The 24,435-nt window shown below is 41.6% G+C and overlaps 1 protein-coding gene across 1 annotated transcript; it reads right to left on the reverse strand.

The window, feature by feature from the left end:
• Positions 1–1,320: 1,320 nt before the first annotated feature.
• On the reverse strand, positions 1,321–5,626 carry LOC103673599 (haptoglobin). Its single transcript, XM_008702396.2, has 5 exons — positions 5,549–5,626; positions 4,341–4,423; positions 3,934–4,035; positions 3,180–3,254; positions 1,321–2,228 (listed from the first exon to the last, which is right to left on the reverse strand). The coding sequence occupies exons 1-5, from the start codon at positions 5,551–5,553 to the stop codon at positions 1,450–1,452; spliced, it is 1,044 nt and encodes a 347-aa protein (XP_008700618.1). The 5' UTR covers positions 5,554–5,626; the 3' UTR covers positions 1,321–1,449.
• Positions 5,627–24,435: the final 18,809 nt, after the last annotated feature.

Here is a 24,435-nt window from a genome sequence, read left to right on the forward strand (position 1 = left end):
AGAAGATAAGTGAATTGAGAAAATGTCAAAGGCTTTTCCTCTTGCTATTTTCCTCCTGAACAGTGGCCAGAAGCCACTTAATGCAATCAGATAATTCTTCAAGAAAAGTGGAGTGGTTTATTTCTTCAAGAAAACTTAATGCTGAAGATAGAAAAAAAAAAAAAAAAAGCCGTAACACTATTCTGAAAGGCAGTCTGTTTATGTGTGTGTAGTATGTTGCCATTTCTGGCTCTTCTCTCTTTCACAGATTTTAGAATAGAGGCGTAAGATCTCCACTGGTCCACTAGTTCTCAGCTGTTGAAAAGCACTGATGGATCTGGAGCGTGCATGTGAGGACAGCTCCACAGTGCAGGGCGGGCCCTGGTGTAAGAACACTGACACCAGGGGGCATTTTACACCAGTGAGAAGGAGAGGCCCCATCTCCATATGACAAGAGGTATCTTAGTGAAAGGTCAGTGTATTCTGAAGGCTTAAACAGCCAGAAAGAGTGGAAGAAGTCGGGAGAGCTTCCTGCTTACAAGGGTTCTGAAACCATTCTTCTGGGAAACCCTTAATAGAAGAGCCTCTCTTTGTGAAAGGGAAGACTCAGATGGCTTGCATTTGGCTCCTGGTAAAGGATAGGTTTCCTCCCCCCAGGGAAAGCCTACCCTATTGAGGAAGAGACCTGTAACTCTACCAAGTTCCAGACTGTTGGTAGGGACGTTAGAGATGATCCAGGTCGAGCTGCTCAGGAAGGAAAGCAGGGACTGAAGACCCTTGGCCGACGTATGGCCACCCTGCGATCTGGACCCAGCAAGTCCAGGACTGCTGCCTTTACCCCATCTTACTTCGTTTTCTGAAGGGCAGGTGTGTGGGAGCACAAATAGTAAGATTCTGCCTGGGTCAGAACGCTCGTCTTCTTCCCACGTTGAGCTAGCATCTTCCTCAGCCCACACGCGTCCCTCGCTCACTGCACTGCACAGAAGCCAGAGGGTGCGGGGCAGGGAGCTGAGGCTCGTGCTCAGACCGGCCTGGCTGCACGGGGAGTTCAGTCGCACTGCTTACCAGCTGTGTAGCCTTAAGCAATCACCTGCCTTCTCCGAGTCTGTTTCCTTGTCTGTGAAACACGGATAACCGTGACCTTTCTGAGGCCTCTGTCTTGTAGGCACTGGGTCACTGAGGGCGACCCCAGTACGGGACGGTTGTATGTCGCCTTAGGGGTTTCCGGTTGGGGTGGGGTGGTTTCTGCCACACTCCCGGTATATTAGCACTGTCCCACCTAGCTGTTGCTGTACCATAAATGAGAACAAAAATGGTCTGAGGCTGAAAACCACACGGAAATGACTCAAAAGAGAGCACTTTATTGGCTCAGCACCGCTTCACGCCATGTTTTACTCCCCGCTCCCATCCACTTCCCCCTCCCCCAGCGTGAGTTCTTGCCCTCGGGCAAGGGCTGCCAGCCAGTCAGCATTAATTGCCTGCAACAGTTTCCTGAACCCAGGCCAGAATGGAGGGCACCTTCACGTACACGCCGTACTCGGCCACCCTACAGCTCTTATCAAAGCTCAGGATTCCGGCCGCATACCAGGTGTCCTCATCCTGGTCGTGCACAGCGAAGGCGCTGCCAGCGTCCCCGTAGCAGGTGTCTTCCTGAAACTTGGACAAGCCGGCGCAGAAGGTGTGCTCGTTCAGTATGGGCTGCACCCCCACGGGGCTCTTGGGTGACTTCTTTTCGGGCACCGTGCTGCCTTCGTAGTGCTTTACACAGTTGTCTTGATCAGCCACAGGCAGCATGACATACTTCAGTAGCTCGGTGAAATTAAAGTTGGAGTTTCGCCCCCAGCCAGACACATAGCCTATACGCCCCACTTCTGCATAATCTTTGGAAGGTAGACAGATGGGCATCACCCTCTCATCGACGGGCACCTTCTGCTTGAGTTTGATGAGCCCTATATCTACATTGGAGTAGTCGGGGTGGAGAACCACCTTTTCAATCTCCACACGCTGATTTTTCCCCACATAGAGTGTTAAAGTAGGGGCAATGTCTTTCGCTTTCGCATCATCCGTATGGCCCAGGAAGAGATTTTTAGCTGTGGTCAACAGCCATTGTTCGTTGATCAGTGTGGCCCCCGAGGTGAGGTTGTGGTGGGAGACCATCTTGGCCTGCCAGGGAAAGCTGCCTTTGGCGTCCACAGATCCGCCCATGATGCGCTGCACCTGGTCCACCGGGTTCTTGGGCTTCCCGCATACTGTCAAGGAGAGCAGGGAAGTCGTGAGCAGGAATGTGAGTCTCCCGATGTGGGGAAGAGGGGGACGGCGGTGGCAGTTGCTACTGTCTAAACTGTCGTGTTAATTTCTGCACAGCTAGAAATATTGACAGGCCTTGCCTTTACCACCTGCGCCTCTCATTTCCGTTGTTTACAGTTTAAAATGGTTCTTTTTTATAAAGTCGTGTACATCACTAAGACACAGTTCTAGTTCCTGCTTTTCTAACTCAAAAAAAAAAAAAAAGTAATGCTGAGATTTTCAAACCCTGGCTGATGTATGTTTAAATAATTTATCACAAAAAGAACACAACTCCCTGAAATTCCTTGTAAGGATGAGAAGCTGTAATAGTTCGTTCTCTGAATAAAGAGTGATCTGTTGCAGCACTGGCTGGAAATCAGATTTCAGATATTGCAGTTAATTCAAGGCAGGTTAGTAGTTCTGCAGCACTAATAGAAGGGGGCAGTCAAAATCCTCTGGTCCCAGGAGGGAAACAGAAAGAGCAACATCTCTTCCTAATAACAAGAAACAGAAGTGCTAACCCCTCTCCAGCCTGCGTCACACTTCTGTGGATCTGGTTTTGTTCTGTCCTCCCGCAACTCATTCTTCCTGGAGCTCGCTTTACACTTGACCCTGGGCTCCCTGGATGGCCTATGTGTACATATAGGGCCTGACCCTAGAGGGCAGTGTAGACAGTGGATTCAGCCAATATCCTGAAGGTCCAAATGAGCAAGATCCTTAGTGAACTTTCCTGGGGAGTGTCCTCACCTAAATGTTCACTTATCAGCCTGACTCTGGCTCTCCCTGGTTCCCCGTCTTGGCTCTCATACGCTCGGAGGAAACCAGTCTGGGACATTTTGATCAAGATGCCCGCCCATGCAGGAGACTCTCAACACCCTCCCTTGGTCGGCTTCCCAGGGCCCCTGGCTTCCTACCTGCTTCACATTCAGGCAGTTTCTCTCCAGTGACCTTGTTTGTCCAGTGCTTCTCACTGTTCAAGGTGTACACTCCTGAAACAAACGGAAAGAAATGAGTTGGAAGAGAAATTGAGTCTGGACCTAGCATGAGGAGGGAAGGTGTTTCAAGAGAATTAGAGAAAGAGGAGAAGGAAGGGGCAGGGAAGAGGGGAAAGGAAGGAGCGCTGTGCTAGAAGCCACGTGCTGGGGGCAACAGGGAAGCCCCACAGGGCAGATCTGTGGTCGTGGCGATGCAGTACAGAATAGGAATCGGTTCAAATTCTGACTCTCTTACAGGCCACCTGAACTGGAGCAAGTTACTCAGTGTCTCTGTGCCTCAGTTTCCTCGTCAGCACATTGGGGGGGGGGGGGGGTCATGAGACCTCAGTGAGCAGATACATGTGAAGCCCTTAGTGCAGGGAGCACAGTTCTAGGTCTGGGCCACCTGCCGTCATCACTGGCGCCACCCTTGGTTCTTTTACCTCCTCTGGGAGATGGAGATCTCCCTCTGGGATGAGTAGGCTACATGGCATCACCTCCCCTTGACAAAGGGGCAAACTTGAGGCTAAGTTAGTTTGCCCAAAAGGCCGGTCACTGGTGACAAAACCCTTATTAGAATCTACCTCTTCTGGTCCAAGGAGAACGTGTCAGCTTTCTGGCCCATCACCCCTGGCCCCGCTCATCGTGGAAAGGCCGGGGTGGGAGGGCACGGGGACACGTGTCCAGGTCTTACCGTCTCCTTCAGTGCGCAGTCTGTAGAGGGGCTTACACTGGTAGCGAACCAAGTGCTCCACGTAGCCATTTTCAATCTCGGGGGGCTTCGGGACACTGACCTCTGCAAAGAAAAAGTCATAGGAGGTGGAGGTTGAGACTTAGAAACTGATCCCAGAGACCGTGAAAAGTCCGTTGAGAAGAAGCTGCCGTGCACATCAGCCACCCTCCACCCCAAATGGAAGCCAAATGGAAGGCCATCTCCCCTTCATCCTGGCTGGCTCCCCGGTGTTCTTCACTGGACTGAAATACCAGAGATGAGCACAGAAGGAGGAACGGCTCTAACCAAAGAGGGCTCAGATCTGATAGGGTCAGAAGGGGACACAGCAGTGCTGGGACTTGAGGCTCCCGCCCAGACCAGACACCCACCTCCATGATCTGTGGCCTCACTGCCGGTGTCCGCCGCAGAAAGCTGCCCGCAGAGCAGGAGGGCAACGACAGCTCCCAGGGCTCTACAAATAGAAGACGAGAAGGAGTGAGCAACTGGTCTCCCTGCCTCACATGCGCGTGTGCGCGCTCACACCCCTCCCGCTAGGCAGCCAGAGAAGAAGCTCTGTGGAAGTGTTAGTGCCAAGAAGTTGTCTGCTGCCACCATCCACACACACACTCGTGCAGCTTCCCAGGACACCTGGGTTCCCCGTGCTCTGCGCCACTGGGAACTCTACCTAAGCTTCAGAGAGGAGCCACCAAGACAGGAAGGCACATAGATATGTGGGCCTCAGTTTCTGGCGGCATTTCGGAAACATTAAATTGCCAATAATAGGTGAGCTCCCCTGCAAAAAGAAGCCTCCCTCAGGCACCCCTGAGGTCCTGGGCTACAGGGTACTGCTAATAAAACGTGGATAACTGGAAGATGGAAAACGGGTTTCTTACGCTATTCGCTCTACTTTTTAAATTTTTCCATGATAAGATGTTTTAAGTATACAGAATTTAAAACACTTACATAGTTTTCCTACTATCTTCTGATAATTTGCCTTCGGGAAACTCCAAAATGCCAAAAAACGTTCTCGGGCAGATAACTGGCTTCTTGAAGGCCTGACTGAGGACACGGGCATCAGTGCCCAGGCCCCACTCACCAGCCCCCCATCTTGCTGACTGAGCCCAGCTCTACAGGGATACCTTGGCTATGTTAAATTTGTAGTCTTGCAATTGCAACATTTCTGTTATTTTGATAAAATTCCAGTGCCGTCATTGGGTCATTTAAATGTGTTATTATTGGTCCTATACATTTTTTAAAAAGCAAAAAAATCTGCTAATAAATTTATTTAAATTGCCAGAAAACCCACCATGGGAGCTGCTGGCAGGCGTCCCCTGCAAGCATGAAAACTTTGTAACCTCGAGGAAAGAGCTGTCCCTTGGAGTAAGTCACGTTCTCATGGATGCAGAAAAGCAAAAGATTTAGCACACGAAACCACTTAATTTGCTATAATTTAACTCATTTACCCTATTTCTTTGGCTTTGTTTTGCACCTGTCCTTTGGTTTCTCCTACACCGGGCTGTCCCGGAGGTGAAGGATGTATACAGAGAAGGACGGAGTCATCTAGGGGAAGAGGGAAGCAGCAGAGCTGAGGACTCACCTCATCTTCGGTTTGTCCTGCCTCTAGAAGAGCAGTGCTGTGGCGGCCACCTACTGATGCTTTTATGCCCCCAATATCTCACTCCACCCCCTTCTTGATTTTGTAATTGCTGTGTCTACGCAACTTTGACCTTGTTAATAAGGTCATTGCATTTTCCAGTAACAGAGCCACAAACAACATCCCTGTAAAGAGTTGAGCTCTTGCTTCACACTTGAGTTTCCCCTGGTGTTTCTTTACAAACCCCAAAGGAGCCTGGCCACACTATGACCCCATGTGGCTGCCAAAGGGTTTCCCGAAACCAACCAATGTGTGCAGGACTGGGGGAGGAAGCGTCAATCTGTGTCTTTGTTTTGGAGCGCTTTCAGCACTGAAAAACAAAGCCCTTCTGTGTGTTGTTTTAAACCCATTATAGACGTTCCTGCAACCTGGCTGAGACAGGGCTCTAAAGAAAGCATTTCCTTTTCACAATCATTTTCCCCACCCAGTGTTGACATCTTCCTATTGCTTAAAAGTTCTCCAACCTGAAATCTGTAAAATGTATTTATTGTGTCTTCTCTGATAGCTCTTTGTAAGAAATCACACAGAATTGTTCAACCTATAGGGTAGGCTGACACAAACCACACTCCATGGCAGTGGTTCTCATGGTATTATAGTCCTGTAATTATTTTTTTAAGATATATTTATTTATTTGAGGGGGGAGGGGCAGAGGCAGAGGGAAAGTGTTTCAAGCAAACTCCTGGCTGATTGCAGAGCCCATCATGGGGCTCGATCTCACAACCCTGAGATCACGACCTGAACCAAAACCAAGAGTCAGGTGCTTAACCAACTGCACCACCCAGGCACCCCAAATATAGTCCAGTAATTAATCCAAATAGCAGGTGGGAAAAGTCAATATGCTTTAGTCAAATGTCTCCACCTCTATATCTCAAGTACTATTCAATTGATACTTAATAGCAGCTTAGTAAAATACTGCTCTGTTCCTTAAACAAAAGGTCAGTGGTTCTTAGGTTAGAATGTACAAAAGAATGACTTTGGGATATTCATAGTGGCACTGATGTAATAGCAAGATCACTGGAAATATCACAGACGTCCGTCAATAGGGGCATGGCTACAGACAAGCAAAAAGCAGAAATCAGACCATTAATACTGAGAACAAGCTGATGGCTGCGGAGGGAAATGGCTGGGGGTGGGGAACGGGCAAGATGGGTGAAGGGAAGAGGGAGATACGGCTTCCAGTATGGAAAGAATAAGTCACGGGAATAAAAGGCACAGCATAAGGACTATAGTCAATAATATCGTACTAGCGTTGTATGGTGACAGATGGTAGCTGCACTCCAGTGAACACAGCATAACAGAGAGATGTTGAGGCACTATGTTGTCCACCTGAAACTAAGGTAACATTGTGTGTCAACTACAATCAAGTAAAAAATCTTTAATAGAGGGGCGCCTGGGTGGCACAGCGGTTAAGCGTCTGCCTTCGGCTCAGGGCGTGATCCCGGCGTTATGAGATCGAGCCCCACATCAGGCTCCTCTGCTATGAGCCTGCTTCTTCCTCTCCCACTCCCCCTGCTTGTGTTCCCTCTCTCGCTGGCTGTCTCTATGTCTGTCGAATAAATAAATAAAATCTTTTAAAAAAAATCTTTAATAGAGGAATGGCTAAATAACATGGTGTATTTGTATAATGGAGTACAGATCTTCCTCAGCTTGTAATGGGGCTGCATCCTGATAAACCAGCTTACACTGAAAATATTGTAAGTCAAAAATTCATTTAATACACCTACCGTACTGAACATCGGAGTTTATCCTGGCCTACCTTAAGAGTGCTCAGAACAATTACATTAGCCTACAGTTGGGCAAAATCATCTCATACAAAGTCTATTTTATAATGAAGTGCTGAGTATCTCAAGTAATTTATTGAATACTATACTGAAAATAAAAAATAAAATGGTTGTGTGGGTGAAGAATGGAGGTTAAACGTATTGATTGTTTACCGTCATGACCGTGTGGCTGGCTGGGAGCTGTGGCTAGCTGAGGCTGCCGTCCTCACAAGAGAATAGCATGCTGCGTATCACTAGCCTGGGACAAGATCAAAATTCAAAGGATGGTTCTACTGAATGCATCATCATAAAGTCAAAAGTCAGAAGTCAGGGTGAAGAGATGGGTGAAATCGGTGATGGGATTAGGGAGGTACAAACTTCCAGCTATAAAATTAATAAGTGATAAGGATGTAAGCATAAGTCCTAAGCCCAGGGAATATACTCAATAATACTGGAATAACTTCTTGTGCTGACAGGTGGCAACGACACCGATCATGATGAGCCTTTCGTAGTGTATATAAATGTTGAATCATTATGTTATATACCTGAAACTAATGGTGTATGTCAACTATATTTTAATTTTTAAAAAAGGACAAGAACTCATAAGTCAAACTATCCCCAGTCAGGGACTATCTGTATTATACAGCTATGAGAATGAATGAACTATGAAAGAACATGGGTAATCTTATAGTTTTGAAAGAAAATGGCAAGTTTCAGGAGATTACGTTAAGAATCATACCACTTTGGGGCACCTGGGTGGCTCAGTTGGTTAAGCATCTGCCTGCGGCTGAGGTCATGATCTCGGAGTCCTGGGATCGAGTACCAAGTTGAGCCCTGAGTTGGGCTCCCTGCTCGGCAGGGAGTCTGCTTCTCTCTCTCCCTCTGGTCCTCCGCCTGGCTCATGCTCTCTCGCACTCTCAAATGAATAAATAAAATCTTAAAAAAAAAAAGATGCCACTTTTATAGAGCTCAAAACTAAACGTACTTGGAAATGGATCCTTCTATATAACACCAAAATCACAACAACAACAATGAAAAATAGAACAATGAAAAATGAAAACTGGGCTCCATCAAAATTAGAAACTTCTGTGCATCAAAAGATAATGTCAAGAAAGTAAAAAGACAAGCTATGGATGGGAGAAAATACCTATAAATCATATCTCTGGTAACAACATCCAGAATATATGAAGAACTCCTACTAAAGCAACAACAACAACAAACAATCCAATTAAAATACAGGCAAATGATATGAATAGACGTTTTTCCAAAGAAGATACACAAATGGCTGATAAGCACAAAAGGTGCTCAATGTCACTGGAAATGTTGGGAGGGAAATGTAACTCAAAAACCACAGGATGCCACCTCACACCTACTAGGATGGCTACAACTAAAAAATATATATATACATATTTATTTATTTATTTATTTATTTATTTATTTATTTATTTATTATATATATACGCATATACATATATACCCCATATATATATATATATATATATATGTGCAATGGCTGGCTCAGTCTGAAGAGCGTGCAGAGTGTGTGGCTCTTGATCTTGTGGTTGTGAGTTTGAGCCCCACATTGGGTATAGAGATTGCTTTAAGAAATTAAAATTAAATATATACATACATTAGGTGTTGGCAAGAGTGTGGAGAAGTTGGAACTCCCACGCATTGCTGGAGGAACTGTAAAATGGTGTAGTCTCTGTAGAAGACAGTATGATGGTTCCTCACAAAGCTAGACAGAGAACTGTTCTATGACCCGGCAATTCCACTTCTAGGTATGTACCCAAACTAATTGAAGATAAGGACTCTTAACAGATGCTTGTACACCAACGTTCATTGCAGCATTGTTCACAATAGCCAAAAGGTAGAAACAACCCAAGTGTCCTTCGACAGATGAATAAATAAAATGTGGCATATACATACAATGGACTACAATGCACCTATAACAAGTTCTGACACATGCTACAACATGAATAAACTTGGAAACGATTATGCTAACTGAAATAAACCAGACACAAAAACACGAATATTGTATGGTTCCACTTATGTGAAGTATCTAGGAGAGGCATATTCATAGACACAAAGTAGATAAGAGGTTACCAGGGGCTGGGGGAGGGGAGAATGGGGTATTATTGCTTAATGGGTACAGAGTTTCTGTTTGGGGTGATGAAAAAGTTTTGGAAAGGCTGGTGATGGTTACACAACATTACAAATGTAATTAATGCCATTGAATTGTACACTTTAGAATTGGTAAAAAGAGAAAATTTATGTTTTATATACTTTATCGCAATAAAAAAATTCATGAAAAAAATAAACTTTCTCTTGATGCTAAAATTTAAAAAAAAAAAGCAAGCAAAACTAAATAATGTATTTTACAGGCATAGATGCCAAGGAGATGAAAACTATATTTTTTAATATTTTAGTAGAATGGAAAACACAAAATGTAAAGTGTTACTTCTTATAGGGAGGCAAGAGGAAGGCATAAGAGAGAATCACGTAGGTAAATACAAATAAATTATTGTTAATGATCCAGCTTTGGGCTGGGTGATAGGTTCAGATATATACATTTTATAATTATACTTTATTTAAATATATATCAAATATATGTTAAATATATATATAAAATGTTTAAAAAATAAAAGGGGTAGGAATCACCTGACAGACATTAAGAGGCAAAGCCCAGGCCCCTCCTTCTAGAGATTGGCTCCAATGAGTCTGAGCAGAGTCTGAGCATCTACATTTTAAGTGGCCATAACTTCTCCCATCCCTGCATACATGCTGCAACGTGACTCTGCAGCTCTGTGGTCCTATGAAGTAGGAGGGGGAGGTTTTCCGTTGGGACTGCAAGTGCCCCTTCTAGAAATAAAACATTTCTCACCACCACTGTAGAACAAATGCTTACCCACCAGGTGCATGAAAATTTGCATTTGCCTGTGAACAAAACCCAAACTCTATTACACCTACCTCTTTTGTTGGGCAGCAAGGGAGAGTTCACAGCCTCTCTTCCTTGGGCATCCTTTATCAACTTGACAATAAAGAGTATCCTGCCCAAAGGCCTGTCTTAACTGGGAGTTAGGGTGGGACAAGATAAGGAGGTGACAGCTGAGAAGCCTCAGTGTAGCCAGGCCCAGGAAGTAGTGAACACATTTTGTGATGAGAACAGAAAGCAGAAAAGCTTGAAGGATTAATAAAGCAGGACAGCAGTTGACAGAGAAATGTGAAGGGAAGAGTTTTTATTTTGGAAGGAAAAAGATATTTTTTAAAAGTTTGTTCTGCCATTATTGAAGTCTTGAAATTTTGCACGCTGCAGAAAAATACAAATAAGAAAAAACCTGCCCCATTATTTTGCTACCCCAAGACAACAAATAACCACTACTAACACTTTGGTGTCACTTCCTTTCAGACTTTTCTCTGTACATATTTTTACATAGTTTTGATAATTCTTTATCTGTATAAAGAATTATTTTTGTGGTCTGCCTTTTTTACATGGTGTTACAGGTGTTGTGGCAAATACTTTAAAACACTTTTAATGCCACATCATATTCCTAACTTAAGGATGTGTCATATATACTTTTTTTTTTAAGAGAGAGAGAGCATGGGGACAGGGGGCAGAGGGAGAGGGAGAGAGAGAATCTTAAGCAGGCTCCATGCCCAGCACAGAGCCCTATGCAGGGTTCGATCTCACAACCCTGAGATCATGACCTGAACTGAAATCAAGAGTCTGAGTTTAACCAATTGAGCTGTTGAGGCAGCCCTCCTATATACTTTAGATATTCCCTCATTGTTGGGACTTTAAGATGATTCTAATTTGTTATAAATATCTTCCATAAATTCAGGGAAGTGAGGTAGGAAGCCAGGCTAATTTTATTCCACATGGACAGACAATTGATCCAGCATCATTTACTATAAACATCACATCTTAAGTGTTCGGCTCAATGAATATATATGTATAACAACTGTGTAATTGACACTCAGATCAAGATATAAAATATTTCTGGGGCATCTGGATGACTCAGTCGGTTAGGCATCCAACTCTTGATTTTGGATCAGGTCACGATATTGGGGTTGAGAGATCGAGCCCTGCCTCAGGCTCCGTGCTGGGTGTAGAGCCTGCTTGGGATTCTCTCTCTCTCCCTCTCCCTCTGCTCCCCCACTGCCCCCACTCAGGCACTCTCTGTCTCTCTCAAAAGAAAAAAAAAAAGATATAGAATACTTCTAGCACCTTAGATGACTATTTTGGTTTCCTTACAGTCAACCCCCCACCTCAAAAAGTAACCACTATTCTGACTTCTGTCATGATAGAATAGTTTCGCCTGTTCTTGAACTTCATATAAATAGAATCAAATAGTCACTTCTTTTTGGTTTCTTTTGCCCATCACTATGTCTGTGAGAATCAACCAAATTGTCACATTAGTTTGCTTCTTTTTTATTCCTGAGAAGTATTCCATTGTATGAATAAACCACAATTGATTTATTCATTCTTCTGTTTATGGATGTTTGAATTGATTCCAGTTTGGGGCTATTATAAATAAAGCTGCCATGAACTTTCTTGCACATGTCTTTTGATGGATACATGCATTCATTTCTCTTGAATAAATATCTCGCTGTGCTGGGGCACCTGGCTGCCTCAGTCGGTTAGGCATCCAACTCTTGATTTCAGCTCAGGTCACGATCTCAGGGTTGTGAGATTGAGCCCCTCATTGGGCTCCTGCTCAGTGAGGAGTGTGCTTGAGGTTCTCTCTCTCCCTCTGCCCCCCTCCTCTCGAGCTCTCTCTTGCACAGACACACTCTCTCTCTCAAATAAATAAGTCTTTAAATATCTTGCTGTGCCATGGGGTAGGCAATGTTTAGCTTTAATAGATGCTGCCAAACAATTCTCCAGTATACACTCCCACCAGCAATATAACAAAGTTCCACTTGCTCCGTATCCTTGCCAGTGTATTTCAATTTTAGCCATTTGGGTATATACACAGTAAAATATAATGATGGCTTTAATTAGCATTTCCCAGATATTGAATGACATATAGAGCATTTTTATATTCTTATTGGTCCATTTAGATAACCTCTCTTTGAAATGTCTTTTACTTACTGATTTGCAGGAGTTGGTGTTTTATTTTTTTTTTTTTCTGAACACTAGTCCGTTGTTACATAGATGTATAGTAAACATCTTCTCCCATTCTATGGCTTATCTTTTCTCTCTCCTAATCATGTATTTTAAATAAATGGAAGTATAGAAGTTCTTATTTCTAATAAGTCCTAGCTTATTCAGTTTTTAAAATTTTATGGTTAGTAATTTTTGTGTCCTGATTAAGGATTTTTTGCCTAAAAATTCTCCCAAATGTTATTCTAGAAGCTTATTGTTTTACCTTTCTCATTTAGATGTAGAATCCATGTGGAAGTAATGTTTGTATATGATGTGAGATAAAAGTTCAAGTTCATCTTTTTCCATATAAAGCATCATCCTTTGCCCCTAAATTGCAGTGGTACCTTTGTTAGAAATTAGGTGGCCATATGTGTTGGTCTCTTTCTGTATTCTTTATTCTGTTCCATTAGTCTATTTGTCTTGTCCTGAGTCAATGCAACTCTGTCTTCATAAGGAACTTTATCGTAAATCTTGCTATCTGGTATTATAAGTGTTGCAACTTTATTCTTTTTCCTCAAAATTGTCTTGATGGACTTTTCTATATTCTAGGTCCTTTACATTTCATATAAATTCTGAAATCAACTTTCAATTTTCACAGAATGTCCTGCTGGGAGTTTGACTGAGAGTACATGAAATCTCTAGAAGAACTTGGGGAGAATTGACATCTTAACAAGATTGAGTCGTCCGATCCATTAACATGGTATATGTCTTCATTTATTTAAGTTGTCATTAACTTCAGTGCCTTGTACATTTTAGGATAGCTCTCTTGCACCTCTTTCATTAGATTTACTCCTAAGTGTTCAATATATATGACTATTATAAATGATATTTTCATTTAACTTGCTAATTGTTTATAATGAATATGGAAAAGTACACTTGATTTTTGTATATTGACATTATATCTAGCAACTTAGTAGATTCACTAATTAAATCTAATAGTTTCATTAATATAAATGTTTTAGGTACACAATCATGTCATCTGCAAATAATGGCTCTTTTACCTCATTTTTTCTAATCTTTATACCTTTTATTTATTTTTCTTACATTATTGCACTAACTAGGATTTTTGTTACAATGTTAAATAGAAGTGGGGAGCAGGCATCCTTGTCTACTCCAAAACTCAGGAAGGGAAAAAGCATTCAAAATTTCACTCTTAAATATTATGTTCGCTATGTAGGCTTTTTCTGTTATGTTTCTGGGTTTTTTGTTTGTTTTTGTAGCTATTCTTTACCAGATTAAGGAAGTCCCTTTTTAAAAAATATTTTATGTGGGGGCACCTGGGTGGCTTAGTCGTTAGGTGTCCGCCTTTGGCTCAGGTCATGATCCCAGGGTCCTGGGATGGAGCCCCGCATCACACTCCCTGCTCAGCGGGGAGCCTGCTTCTCAAACTCTCCTGCTTCCCCTGCTTGTGTTCCCTCTCTCACTGCTGTCTCTCTCTGTCAAATAAACAAATAAAATCTTTCTTTAAAAAAAGATTTTATTTGTTTATTTGAGAGAGAGAGCACGAGCAGGGGGAGGAAGGACAAAGGGAGAGGGAGAAGCAGGCTCCCTGCTGAGCAGGGAGCCCGATGTCAGGCTCAATCCCAGCACCATCCTGAGATCATTTTTTAAGGATTTTTCCATCTCACTTCATAAGAAATATCAGTCTATAATTTTCCTTTTTTGTAATATCCTTATCAGGATTTAGTATTAAGTTTATGTTGATCTCTTAATGCAAGATGTGGAGTGTTCCCTAATTTTTTATTACATCAAAGAGTTTGTGTAAGATTGATATTATTTTTCTTAATTGTTTGGAGGAATTTTCCAATGAAGCCATATAAGCCTGTGGTTCTCTTATTGAAAGATTTTAAATCGGAGGGGGCAGAAAGGGGAGGATCCAAGGTGGTGGCACAGGAAGATCCTGAACTCACGTCCTCCCACAGACACACCAAATCTGCAGCTACATATGGATGATTTCCCTCTGAAAACTAAGTGAACTAATCTCCAAAACAAAGGATTAAAGACCACATCAAGATGGGTAAGAGAGGCAGAGACACAATCCCATCAAAAAAGCCCACCCCCAGCCCAGGAACACCATAGGGAGGGACCACACCAGGCAGATACTTCACTCAGAGGAGCGAGGGGTTGGTGCTCCGTATCAGACACTCCAACCTCTCATATCTGCACCAGAAAGACAAGACCCAGAATGTCTGACTGGGAAAACCCATGGGGCTGACATCCGGAGGTTCCCAAGTACTTTAGGAAACTTAAGATTCCCCTCTTGGAGGTCTCTCTCACCCCAAGACCCAGCAAAAAACAGCAGTTTGAAAAGCACCCATACCGTACATGAGGGAAATGTATTTGCTGATCTGGGGACATTGCCTGCAGGGGCAGGGGCAGGGTCAGTTGAGATGGTCTCTGGAGATGGAGGTGCTGGAGGACACCATTGTTGCACTCTCTCCACATGGCCTGCTGGCACAGGCAGGTAAGCTCAGAGGCAGCACTGTCCTGCCACCTTGCTGAGATTGGCAGGGCCATGTGGTCATGACACTTGCTGAGGTCAGAGGGCACAGTGGTTGCAGCACTCTCCCACTCCATAGCTAAAGTCTGCAAACATAGGTAGTTGCGACACTCCGCTGCCCCCTGGCTCAGGCTGGCAAGTGCAAGAGGTCATGGCATTCTCCTGCTTTCAGCCTAAAGCCAAGATCTGTGCAAAGACTAGTCACTATCCAATGCATTTCTAAAGCCCATGGGTGATCAGAGTCAAGACTTTCCTGCTGCCTCTCAGAAGCTACTAGTGTGCCCCACCCCCAACACTCTCCAGCAGCCTTGCCAAAGCCAACAGGCACTCTCAGCCCACACAGGGACACCCCTGATTGCCTGGCCCTGGTGGCCAAGAACACTTGTGTTCCAGAGTTCAATGGGACTGTAACAACCAGAAAAACAGTTACTGGCAGGCCACAACCCCCAGGGTGCTGCTCAGACAGCAGACTGAAACATAATCCCAGTCTTCCTGTGAAAAAGCCTATTTCCTCAGCCTAGAACTTCAGCCTGAGGGACAGGCCTCAGGTTTCCCACAAATCTAGAGGGTAAGGAGGCACTCCCAGGGAATGTAAGCAGGGAGACACCATCCTTCTGTACTCCCTTGGCCTTGCTACAGTTAAACAAGACTTCCCAGAAAGCTTATACACTTATCTGGAGCCCTGATTTTTGCAATTGTCACCCAGGGGACACCTCCAGATCTCCTGGTCTGGAGGGCAGCAGAGATTACAATCGCAGCCCCACTGGACTGTGTATATATGCATAATTTAAAAACTGCGCCCTCAGGGTCTGGCTTCCAATCAAACTGAAACTAGGTACTAAGTGAAATTCATCCCCTTGGATCACTGACAAGTCTTGGCACACCCTCCACAATGGGATCATATCAAGAATAAATCAGGCAGTTTAGACAAAGCTTCAGGAGACAACCAAGAACTAGGGCAATGTTGAATGCGAAGGATAATCACCTAAACAAGGCCACTCCTTCAAGACAGAGAGGTAGACGTTTCCCCTAATACACAGAAACAAACACAGAGAGTCAAGCAAAATGAGGAGGAAGAGAAATGTGTTCCAAACGAAAGAATAAGATGAAACCTCAGAAAAAGACCTTAATGATAGGCAGATAAGTAATCTACCTGGTGAGGAATTCAAAGTAATGATCATAGAGAAACTCACCAAACTCAGAAGAAAAATGAGTGAACACTTCAACAAAGAGAGAGAAAACGTAAGAGAGGAAAGAAAGAAAGAAAGAAAGAAAGAAAGAAAGAAAGAACATAAGAGAGTACCAAATAGAAGTCACAGAGCTGAAGAATACAAAATTGAACTGAAAAATACATTAGAGGGGTTCAACAAGTAGACTGAATAAAGCAGAAGAATGAATCAGCAACCTGGAAGATAAAGCAATGAAACTCACCCAAACAGAGTAGCAAAAAGAAAAAACAGTTTTAAAAAATAAAGGTAATTTAAGTGACCGCTGGGGCAACATCAGGCACAATAACATTTGCATTACAGGTGTCCCAGAAGGAGAAGAATGAAAGTGTCAGAAAACTTCTTTGAAGATATAATAGCTGAAAACTTCCCTAACATCGGGACAGAAACAGACATCTAGGTCCAGGAATCCATAGAGTTCCAAAAATGATGACCCCAAAGAGAGTTACACAAAGACACATTATAATTAAAATGTCAAAAGTTAAAATTAAAGAGAAACTCTTAAAAGCAGCAAAAGAAAAACAAATTGTTATATACAAGGGAAAACCCATAAAGCTATCAGCAGATTTCTCCGCAGAAATTTTTCAAGCCAAAAGAGAGTGGCACGACATATTCAAAGTGCTGAAAGGAAAAAGCTTCCAACCTAGAATACTCTATCCAGCAAGATTATCATTCATTTTTAAAGGAGAGAGAAGTTTTCCAGACAAGCAAAAGCTGGAGGAGTTTGTTAGCACTAAACCAACCTTTCATAAAATATTAAAGGGACATACTTAAGTTGAAAAGAAATGGAACTAACTAATAATAAGACATATGAAAGTAAAAATGTCCTGGAAAAAGTAAATATATAGTAAAGTTTGGATTAATCACTTATAAAGCTATTAAGAAGGTTAGAAGACAAAAATGGTAAAATTAACTAAAACAATAATGTAAAATTAAAAGATATAAAAAGTGACATCAAAAATATAAAACATCAGGGGGAGGGGCTCCTGGGTAGGTCAGTCAGTTAAGCATCAGCCTTCGGCTCAGGTCATGATCCCAGGGTCCTGGGATTGAGCCCCACGTCGGGCTCCCTGCTCAGCAGGGAGTCTGCTTCTCCCTCTGCCTCTGCCTGCTGCTCCCCCTGCTTGAGCTCTCTCTCTCAAATAAATAAATAAAATCTTTTTTTTAATAAAATTTTTTATTATGTTATGTTAGTCACCATACAGTACATCCCAAGTTTTTGATGTAAAGTTCCATGATTCGTTACTTGCGTATAACACCCAGTGCACCATGTGATACATGCCCTTCTTAAATAAATAAAATCTTAAAAAATAAATAAATAAAAAATAAAACATCAGGGGGAGTAAAAATGTAGAGCTTTTGGATGTGTTCAAATTTAAGTTGCTATTAACTTAAAATAGACTGTTACAAACATAGGATAAGATATGTGAACCTTACAGTGTCCACAAAGTAAATACGCAAAAGAAAATGAAAAAGGAATTTAAACATAACACTAAAAGAAGATCATCAAACTACAAGAGAAGAGAGTAAGAGAAGAGAGGAAAAGAGGAACTACAAAAAACAGCTGGAAAACAATTAACAAAATGGCAATAAATACGTATCTATCCATAATTACTTTAAATATAAATGAACTGAATTCTCCAATCTAAAATGTGGAGTGTATGAAAGGATTAAAAAAACGAAGACATATCTATATACTACCTAGAAGAGACTCACTTCAGAAGTAAAGACACACAAAAACTGAAGGTGAAGGGATGGAAAAAATATTCCATGCAAATGGCAACGAAAGGAAAGCTGTTGCGGTTATACTCATATCAGACAAAACAGACTTTAAAGCAAAGACGGTAAGAAAAAACAAAGAGGGCACTACATAATGATAAAGGGGTCAATCCTGTAAGAAAATATAACACGTGTAAACACATATGCACCCAATATAGGAGGACCAAAATATGTAAAGCTAATATTAACAGATCTAATGGGAGAAATTGACAGCAGTGCAGTAACAGAAGGGATTTTAACACCCTACTTACATCAATGGGTTGATCATCCAGACAGAAAATCAATAAGGAACCATCAGCCTTAAATGATGTATAAATATATGCAGAGCATTCCATCCAAAAGCAGCAGAATAAAGGTTCCTGGCTGCCTCAGTCAGTAGAGCATGTGACTCTTGATCTTGGGGCCATGAATTTGAGCCCCACATTGGGCATAGAGATTACTTTAAAAGAAAAAAAAAGCATCAGAATATACATTCTTCTCAAGTCCACACAGAACATTCTCGATAGATCATCTTTTTGGTGATGAAAGAAGTTTCAGTAAATTCGAGAAGACTGAAATCTTATCAAGTATCTTTTCTGACTACAATGGTATAAAACTAGGCATGAATTACAAGACGAAAACTGGCAAAATTACAAATACATTGAGATTAAACAACATGTTACTGAACAACTACTGGGTCAAGGAAGAAATCAAAGAAATGTATTTTTTATAAAGATTTTATTTATTTATTTGTCAGAGAGACAGAGCGCACACAAGCAGGGAGAGCTGCAGGCAGAGGGAGAAGCAGGCTCCCTGCTGAGCAGAGTCCTATGCGAGACTCAATCCCAGGACCCTGGGATCAAGACCTGAGCCAAAGGCAGATGCTTAACTGACTGAGCCACCCAGGCACCCCCCAAAGAAGAAATTTTAAAAATACCTAGAGACAAATGAAACCAGAAATATGGCATACCAAATCTATGGGGTGCAGCAAAGCGGTTCTAAGAGGGAAGTTCACAGCAATACAGGTCTACCTCAAGAAATAAGAGAAATCACAAATAAACAATTTCACTTTACACCTAAAGGGACTTAAAAAAAAATAAATGAACCCCAAATTTAGTAGAAGGAAGGAGATAATAAATCATAGCAGAAATAAGTGAAATAGAGACCAACAAAACTAAAAAAAAAAAAAATTGATGAAACTAAGAGTTGGTTCTTCAAAAAGAAAATCAACAAACCTTTGGCTAGACTCACCAAGACCAAAAAAAAAAAAAAAGAAAAGAAGGCTGAAATAAATAAGAAATGAAGGAAGACATGTTAGACATGTTACACCTGTCAGAATGACTAAAATCAAAAAGACAAGAAATAACAATTGTTGACGAAGATGTGGGAAAAAAGGAACACTTGTACACTGTTGATGGGAATGTAAACTGCTATAGCCTCTATGGAAAAGAGTATGGAGGTATTTAAAATAGAAATAACATATGATCCAATAATTCCACTATTGGGTACTTACCCCTAAAAAACAAAAACATGAATTTGAAAAGATATATGCACCCCTATGCAGCATTGTTTACAATAGCTAAGATATGGAAGCAACCTAAGTGTCCATTGATAGACAAATGGTTAAGGAAGATGTGGTGTATTTATATGCAATGGAATATTATGCAGCCATAAAAAGGATGAGATCACGCTATTTGAGACAACATGGAAAAATGTAAAGGGTATTATGCTAAGTGAAATAAGTCAGATTGAGAAAGACAAATGTCATATGATTCCACTCATATATGGATCTTTTAAAAAAAGGAATAAACAAACAAAAAGTAGAATCAGACCTGTAAACACAGACAACAAACTGATGGTTGCCACAGGGGAGGGTATGGGGGGATGACCAACGGGTGAAGGGGAGTGGGAGATATAGGCTTCCAGTTATAGAACAAATAAGTCACAGAAATAAAAGGCACAGCATAAGGAATATAGTCAATGATATTATAGTAGTGATGTATGATGACAGATGGTAGCTACACATGTGATGAACATAGCACAGTGTATAAACCTGTCTAATGACCATGTTGTACACCTGGAACTAATGTAACATTGTGTGTCAACTGTAGTCAAAAAAGAAAAGGAAGGAGGGAAGGAAGGGAAACCATTTTTTAATAAAGTCATTGATGGGAGTACCTGGGTGGCTTAGTCGGTTAAGCATCTGTCTTTGGTTCAGGTCATGATCGCAGCGTCCTGGGATCAAGTCCTGCATTGGGCTCCCTTCTCAGCAGGGGTCTGCTTCTCCCTCTCCCTTTGTGCTTGCTCTCTCTCTCTTTCAAGTAAATAAATAACATTTTTTTTAAAAAAAGACATTGATGAAAGAAATTGAAGAAGACACAAATAAATGGAAAGATATTCCATATTAATGGACTGGAAGAATTTACATTGTTAAAATGTCCATAATATCCAAAGTGATCTACAGATTGAATTCAATCCCTATCAAAAAATTCCAATGGCGTTTTTCACGAACTACAACAAATAATTCTAAAATTTGAATGGAACCTCAAAAGACCCCAAAAAGACAAAATAATTTTAAGAAGAACAAAGCTGGAAGTATCATGTTCCCTGATTTCAACTGTACTATATAAAGCTATCGTAATCAAAACTGTATGGTACTGTCATAAAAACAGACACATAGATCAATGAAACAAATTAGATAGCCCAGAAGTAAACTCATGGATGTGTGGTCAGAAAATGTACAACAAAGGAGGCAAGAATATACAATCAGGACAAGACAGTCTCTTCAGTAAACGGTGTTAGGAAAACTGGACAGCTACATGCAAAAGAATGAGACTGGACCACTTTCTTTACACCGTTTACACCAATTAACTCAAAATGGATTAAACACTTGAATGTGTAAGACCTGAAACAATAAAACTCCTAAAAGAAAACATAGGCATCAGAGGGCAGGAGGGTGGGGGACTGGGATAGGCTCGTGATGGGTAGTAAGGAGGGCACATATTGCATGGTGCACTGGGTGTTATACGCAACTAATGAGTCATGGAACTTTACATCAAAAACTAGGGATGTACTGTATGGTGACTATCATAATATAATTAAAAAATATTTTAAAAAAACAAAACAACAACAACAAAAAAACATAGGCAGTAGGCTCCTTGACATCAGTCTTAGGAATGTTTCTTTGCATACTGATAATTTTTTAAATCAATTCTGATGATCTTTGCCTTTTAATTGGAATGTTTTTTTGTATTTAATGTAATTCCTAATAGAGCTGGTTTCAAGTCTACCATTGTGCTATTTGTTTTATATTTAATCCATACATCTTCTTTTGTTTCTTGTTTCCTGCCTTTTTTGTATTACTCAGTTATTAAATTTTTTTCTCCCTATTATTTTGTTATATATTCTTTTTTTTAAATTTATTTATTTATTTGACAGAGAGAGAGGCAGTGAGAGAGGGAACACAAGCAGGGGGAGTGGGAGAGGAAGAAGCAGGCTTCCCACCGAGCTGGGAGCCCGATGCAGAGCTCGATCCCAGAACGCTGGGATCATGACCTGAGCCGAAGGCAGATGCTTAACGACTGAGCCACCCAGGCGCCCCTATTTTGTTATATATTCTTGTATTATTTTTCTCATGGTTATCCCAAAGATTTCAAGATATGCATCCTTGAATTATAATCTGTAAATTCCTGCCTTTACCACTTCCCAAACAATGCAAGAACTTTACAACAATTTAATTCTCTTTACCTTCTCCCATCCTTTATGTTATTTTTGTCATATACTTTACATCTGTATATTATAACCCTCATAAGCATTTAAAAAAAAACAGTTGCTAGCAGGTGGATGTGAGGTCATTTGAAATGTGAATAAATAGAAGCCAAGAAGACAAATTCAGTGTTGTGGAAATTTAAAAGGAAAGGGACAAATTCTAGAGAATTTTCAGAGAAGCAAATTGCAAAACTCAGTGAGTAACTAAATATGGGGAAGACAAGGCTTGAAAATGACTCAAGGTGTTAAACTTGAGACTCAGGGAGGAAACTGATGGATACATATGGACAGGCTGGGACTGGGATGTTAGGGTTTGGGTGGGAAGAAAAAGCATTGAGCTCAAGTTTTAAAATGAGTTTTATGTGAAATTGGGGCCTAAAAGATGACATGTCTGGAAACACGACCAGATTTGGAAATCCTCTAAATATAATACCGCTTTTGTTGGAAATTGTGTAAGAAATGAGTTTATCAGGGGGCGCCTGTGTGCCTCAGTCGTTAAGCGTCTCCCTTTGGCCCAGGGCGTGATCCCAGAGTCCTGGGATCGAGCCCCACATCAGGCTCCTCTGCTGGGAGCCTGCTTCTTCCTCTCCCACTCCCCCTGCTTGTGTTCCTTCTCTCGCTGGCTGCCTCTCTCTCTGTCAAATAAATAAATAAAATCTTTAAAAAAAAAAAAAAAGAAATGAGTTTATCAGGGCACTGAATATAAAAGAAGACATATTCATTCATTCCTCAAATCTTTATCAAGTGTCTACAATGTGTCTAGGTGTTCTAGGTGCTGAGGCTATAACAGAGAACAAGTCAAACAAAATTCCTGCCCTCCTGGAGCTGACATTCTAATGGGAAAATAAAGAATGATTAGTGGATGGAGTTGGAAGAACATCATTAATTGAGACAGAGGAGTGCACCATATGTAGTAAGTACAATCTGTAAGGATGCCGTCCATGAAAACTAGGAGTTGGAAAAAGGCCTGAATAAGGCACTAATACTGTATTTTAACATTTCTCAAACTTTGCTGTTTGCTCAAACTTTAAAATCTCATGGGAGTTCCTAAAAATCCTGATGCCCCGTCATGCCGCATCTGTTACATAAAGATGCATGCCGGTGTGCACCAGTCATCAGGATTTGTTTTTAAGAGAGCCAAAGTGGGGAAACTGATGAGGAGAACAAAGACAAGAGAAGTATAGCTCAAATTAAATCTCCTTACAGCTTGTGACCCACTGATAAATACCTGAGACATGCAGAGCGTGACATTGTTCAAGAAACTCATGGCTGCCTTCGTGCTGATGTTTCATTACAGACTAAAAACAACCTTATCTTGACAAAAGCGAGACCTCCAAAGTCCCGTAGACCCCCCTTTCACCGTACAGAAATTCCTTAGAAACTTACGTTATCTCTACCCACCCTTCCTCCACAAACTTAAAATATATAATCAGTCACTTCTCACAGTCGCCAGGTGCAGCTCTTTCTGCCCACAGGCCTCGTCCCCATTCTATAATAAAAGCAGCTTTTGCACCATACAACATCTCAAGAATTCTTGACCATTGCACTCGACCGCGCACATCAGGAACCAAGGCCACATTTCATCAAATTTAATATCCTATGAATTATAAGCAAGAGAAAACCCTGCCAATTAAACTCTGGCAGAATGCTTAAGATGCCATCAATTTAAGATGCATCTCAATTTCAGAGATGTTAAAAAATGGCAAAATAATCAGCATTTCAGAATTGATGGAATACTGTGGACACACGTGCATGAGCAGCCACGGGATGAGAACCACCAAATTTTCCCAGGAGCGTACTTGACCTTAGAACAGAATGAATAATTGAGAGTTGGATTCAGAACAGCACATGTTCAAAATTTCGGTTTGTCTCGATAAGAAAATTAAACATGTTCCCACCATTCCTCCTCTTTCTAGGTTATCTCGGTTATCTCACTTTCCCTCAGCCACCAGGGACTAGGAACTACGAGATCCCACTGTGCCTGGAACACGGACATTGTTTCCTTAGTGCCACCAATTCCCTTCTTGACAATTGCATCCCTGGCGGACATACATACTGATGTTCTGAGCTTTTTATAAAGGTTCTCAAAAGTAGCATCAACACCCCCCCTCCAAAAAAATATCAATCCTGACACTTTATAAATGAGGAACTGCTAAGTTCCAAGATTTTAAATCAAATATTATCCTCAAACCGGCTTCCTATCAGTAAGACAGACGGAGCTGTCTTACAGACAAAGAGTCTGTCAAAACTTCCACTATAATCTGCCAGTATGAAATTGGTCAGAGGTCAAAGGTGTGAGGATATTGTTAAAGAACAGAATTCAACCAAATAAATTTGAGGATCTAATTAGCTTTACTCAGTGATTCATGAGTCGGCAGCATCCCATCTAGCAAGTAGAGAGTATGCTCTGAGGAGTTGTACAAAACAAGGTTTTTATAGAAGAAGGGTGAGCAAGGAAGTTATTGGCAAAAAGAAAGAAGGAAAGACAAAGAAGGAATGGAGGGAGGGAGGAAGGGATCGTTTCTGGCCAGGACATCTTCTTTTGGGGAGGAAGGGAAGAGGCAAGGTTTTCATCATGCAGATGACCTCACCAGGGCTGATCAGGAAATTTCAGGCTGACGGTTAAAAGGTCACATTCCTGGAATTGGTTGAAACTGTAGTTAAGTCTT

This window comes from Ursus maritimus, unplaced genomic scaffold, assembly GCF_017311325.1.
Source record: "Ursus maritimus isolate PB19 unplaced genomic scaffold, ASM1731132v1 scaffold_19, whole genome shotgun sequence".
In the NCBI taxonomy this organism is placed as follows: Eukaryota; Metazoa; Chordata; class Mammalia; order Carnivora; family Ursidae; genus Ursus; species Ursus maritimus.

Bases quoted from the DNA above. Each gene is read 5' to 3' on its own strand.
- LOC103673599 (XM_008702396.2), bottom strand. The intron at 4,036-4,340 runs GTGGGTGTCTGG...TTTTCTTTGCAG, and splicing joins TGAGGCCACAGATCATGGAG to AGGTCAGTGTCCCGAAGCCC. The intron at 3,255-3,933 runs GTAAGACCTGGA...CGTTTGTTTCAG, and splicing joins ACTGCGCACTGAAGGAGACG to GAGTGTACACCTTGAACAGT.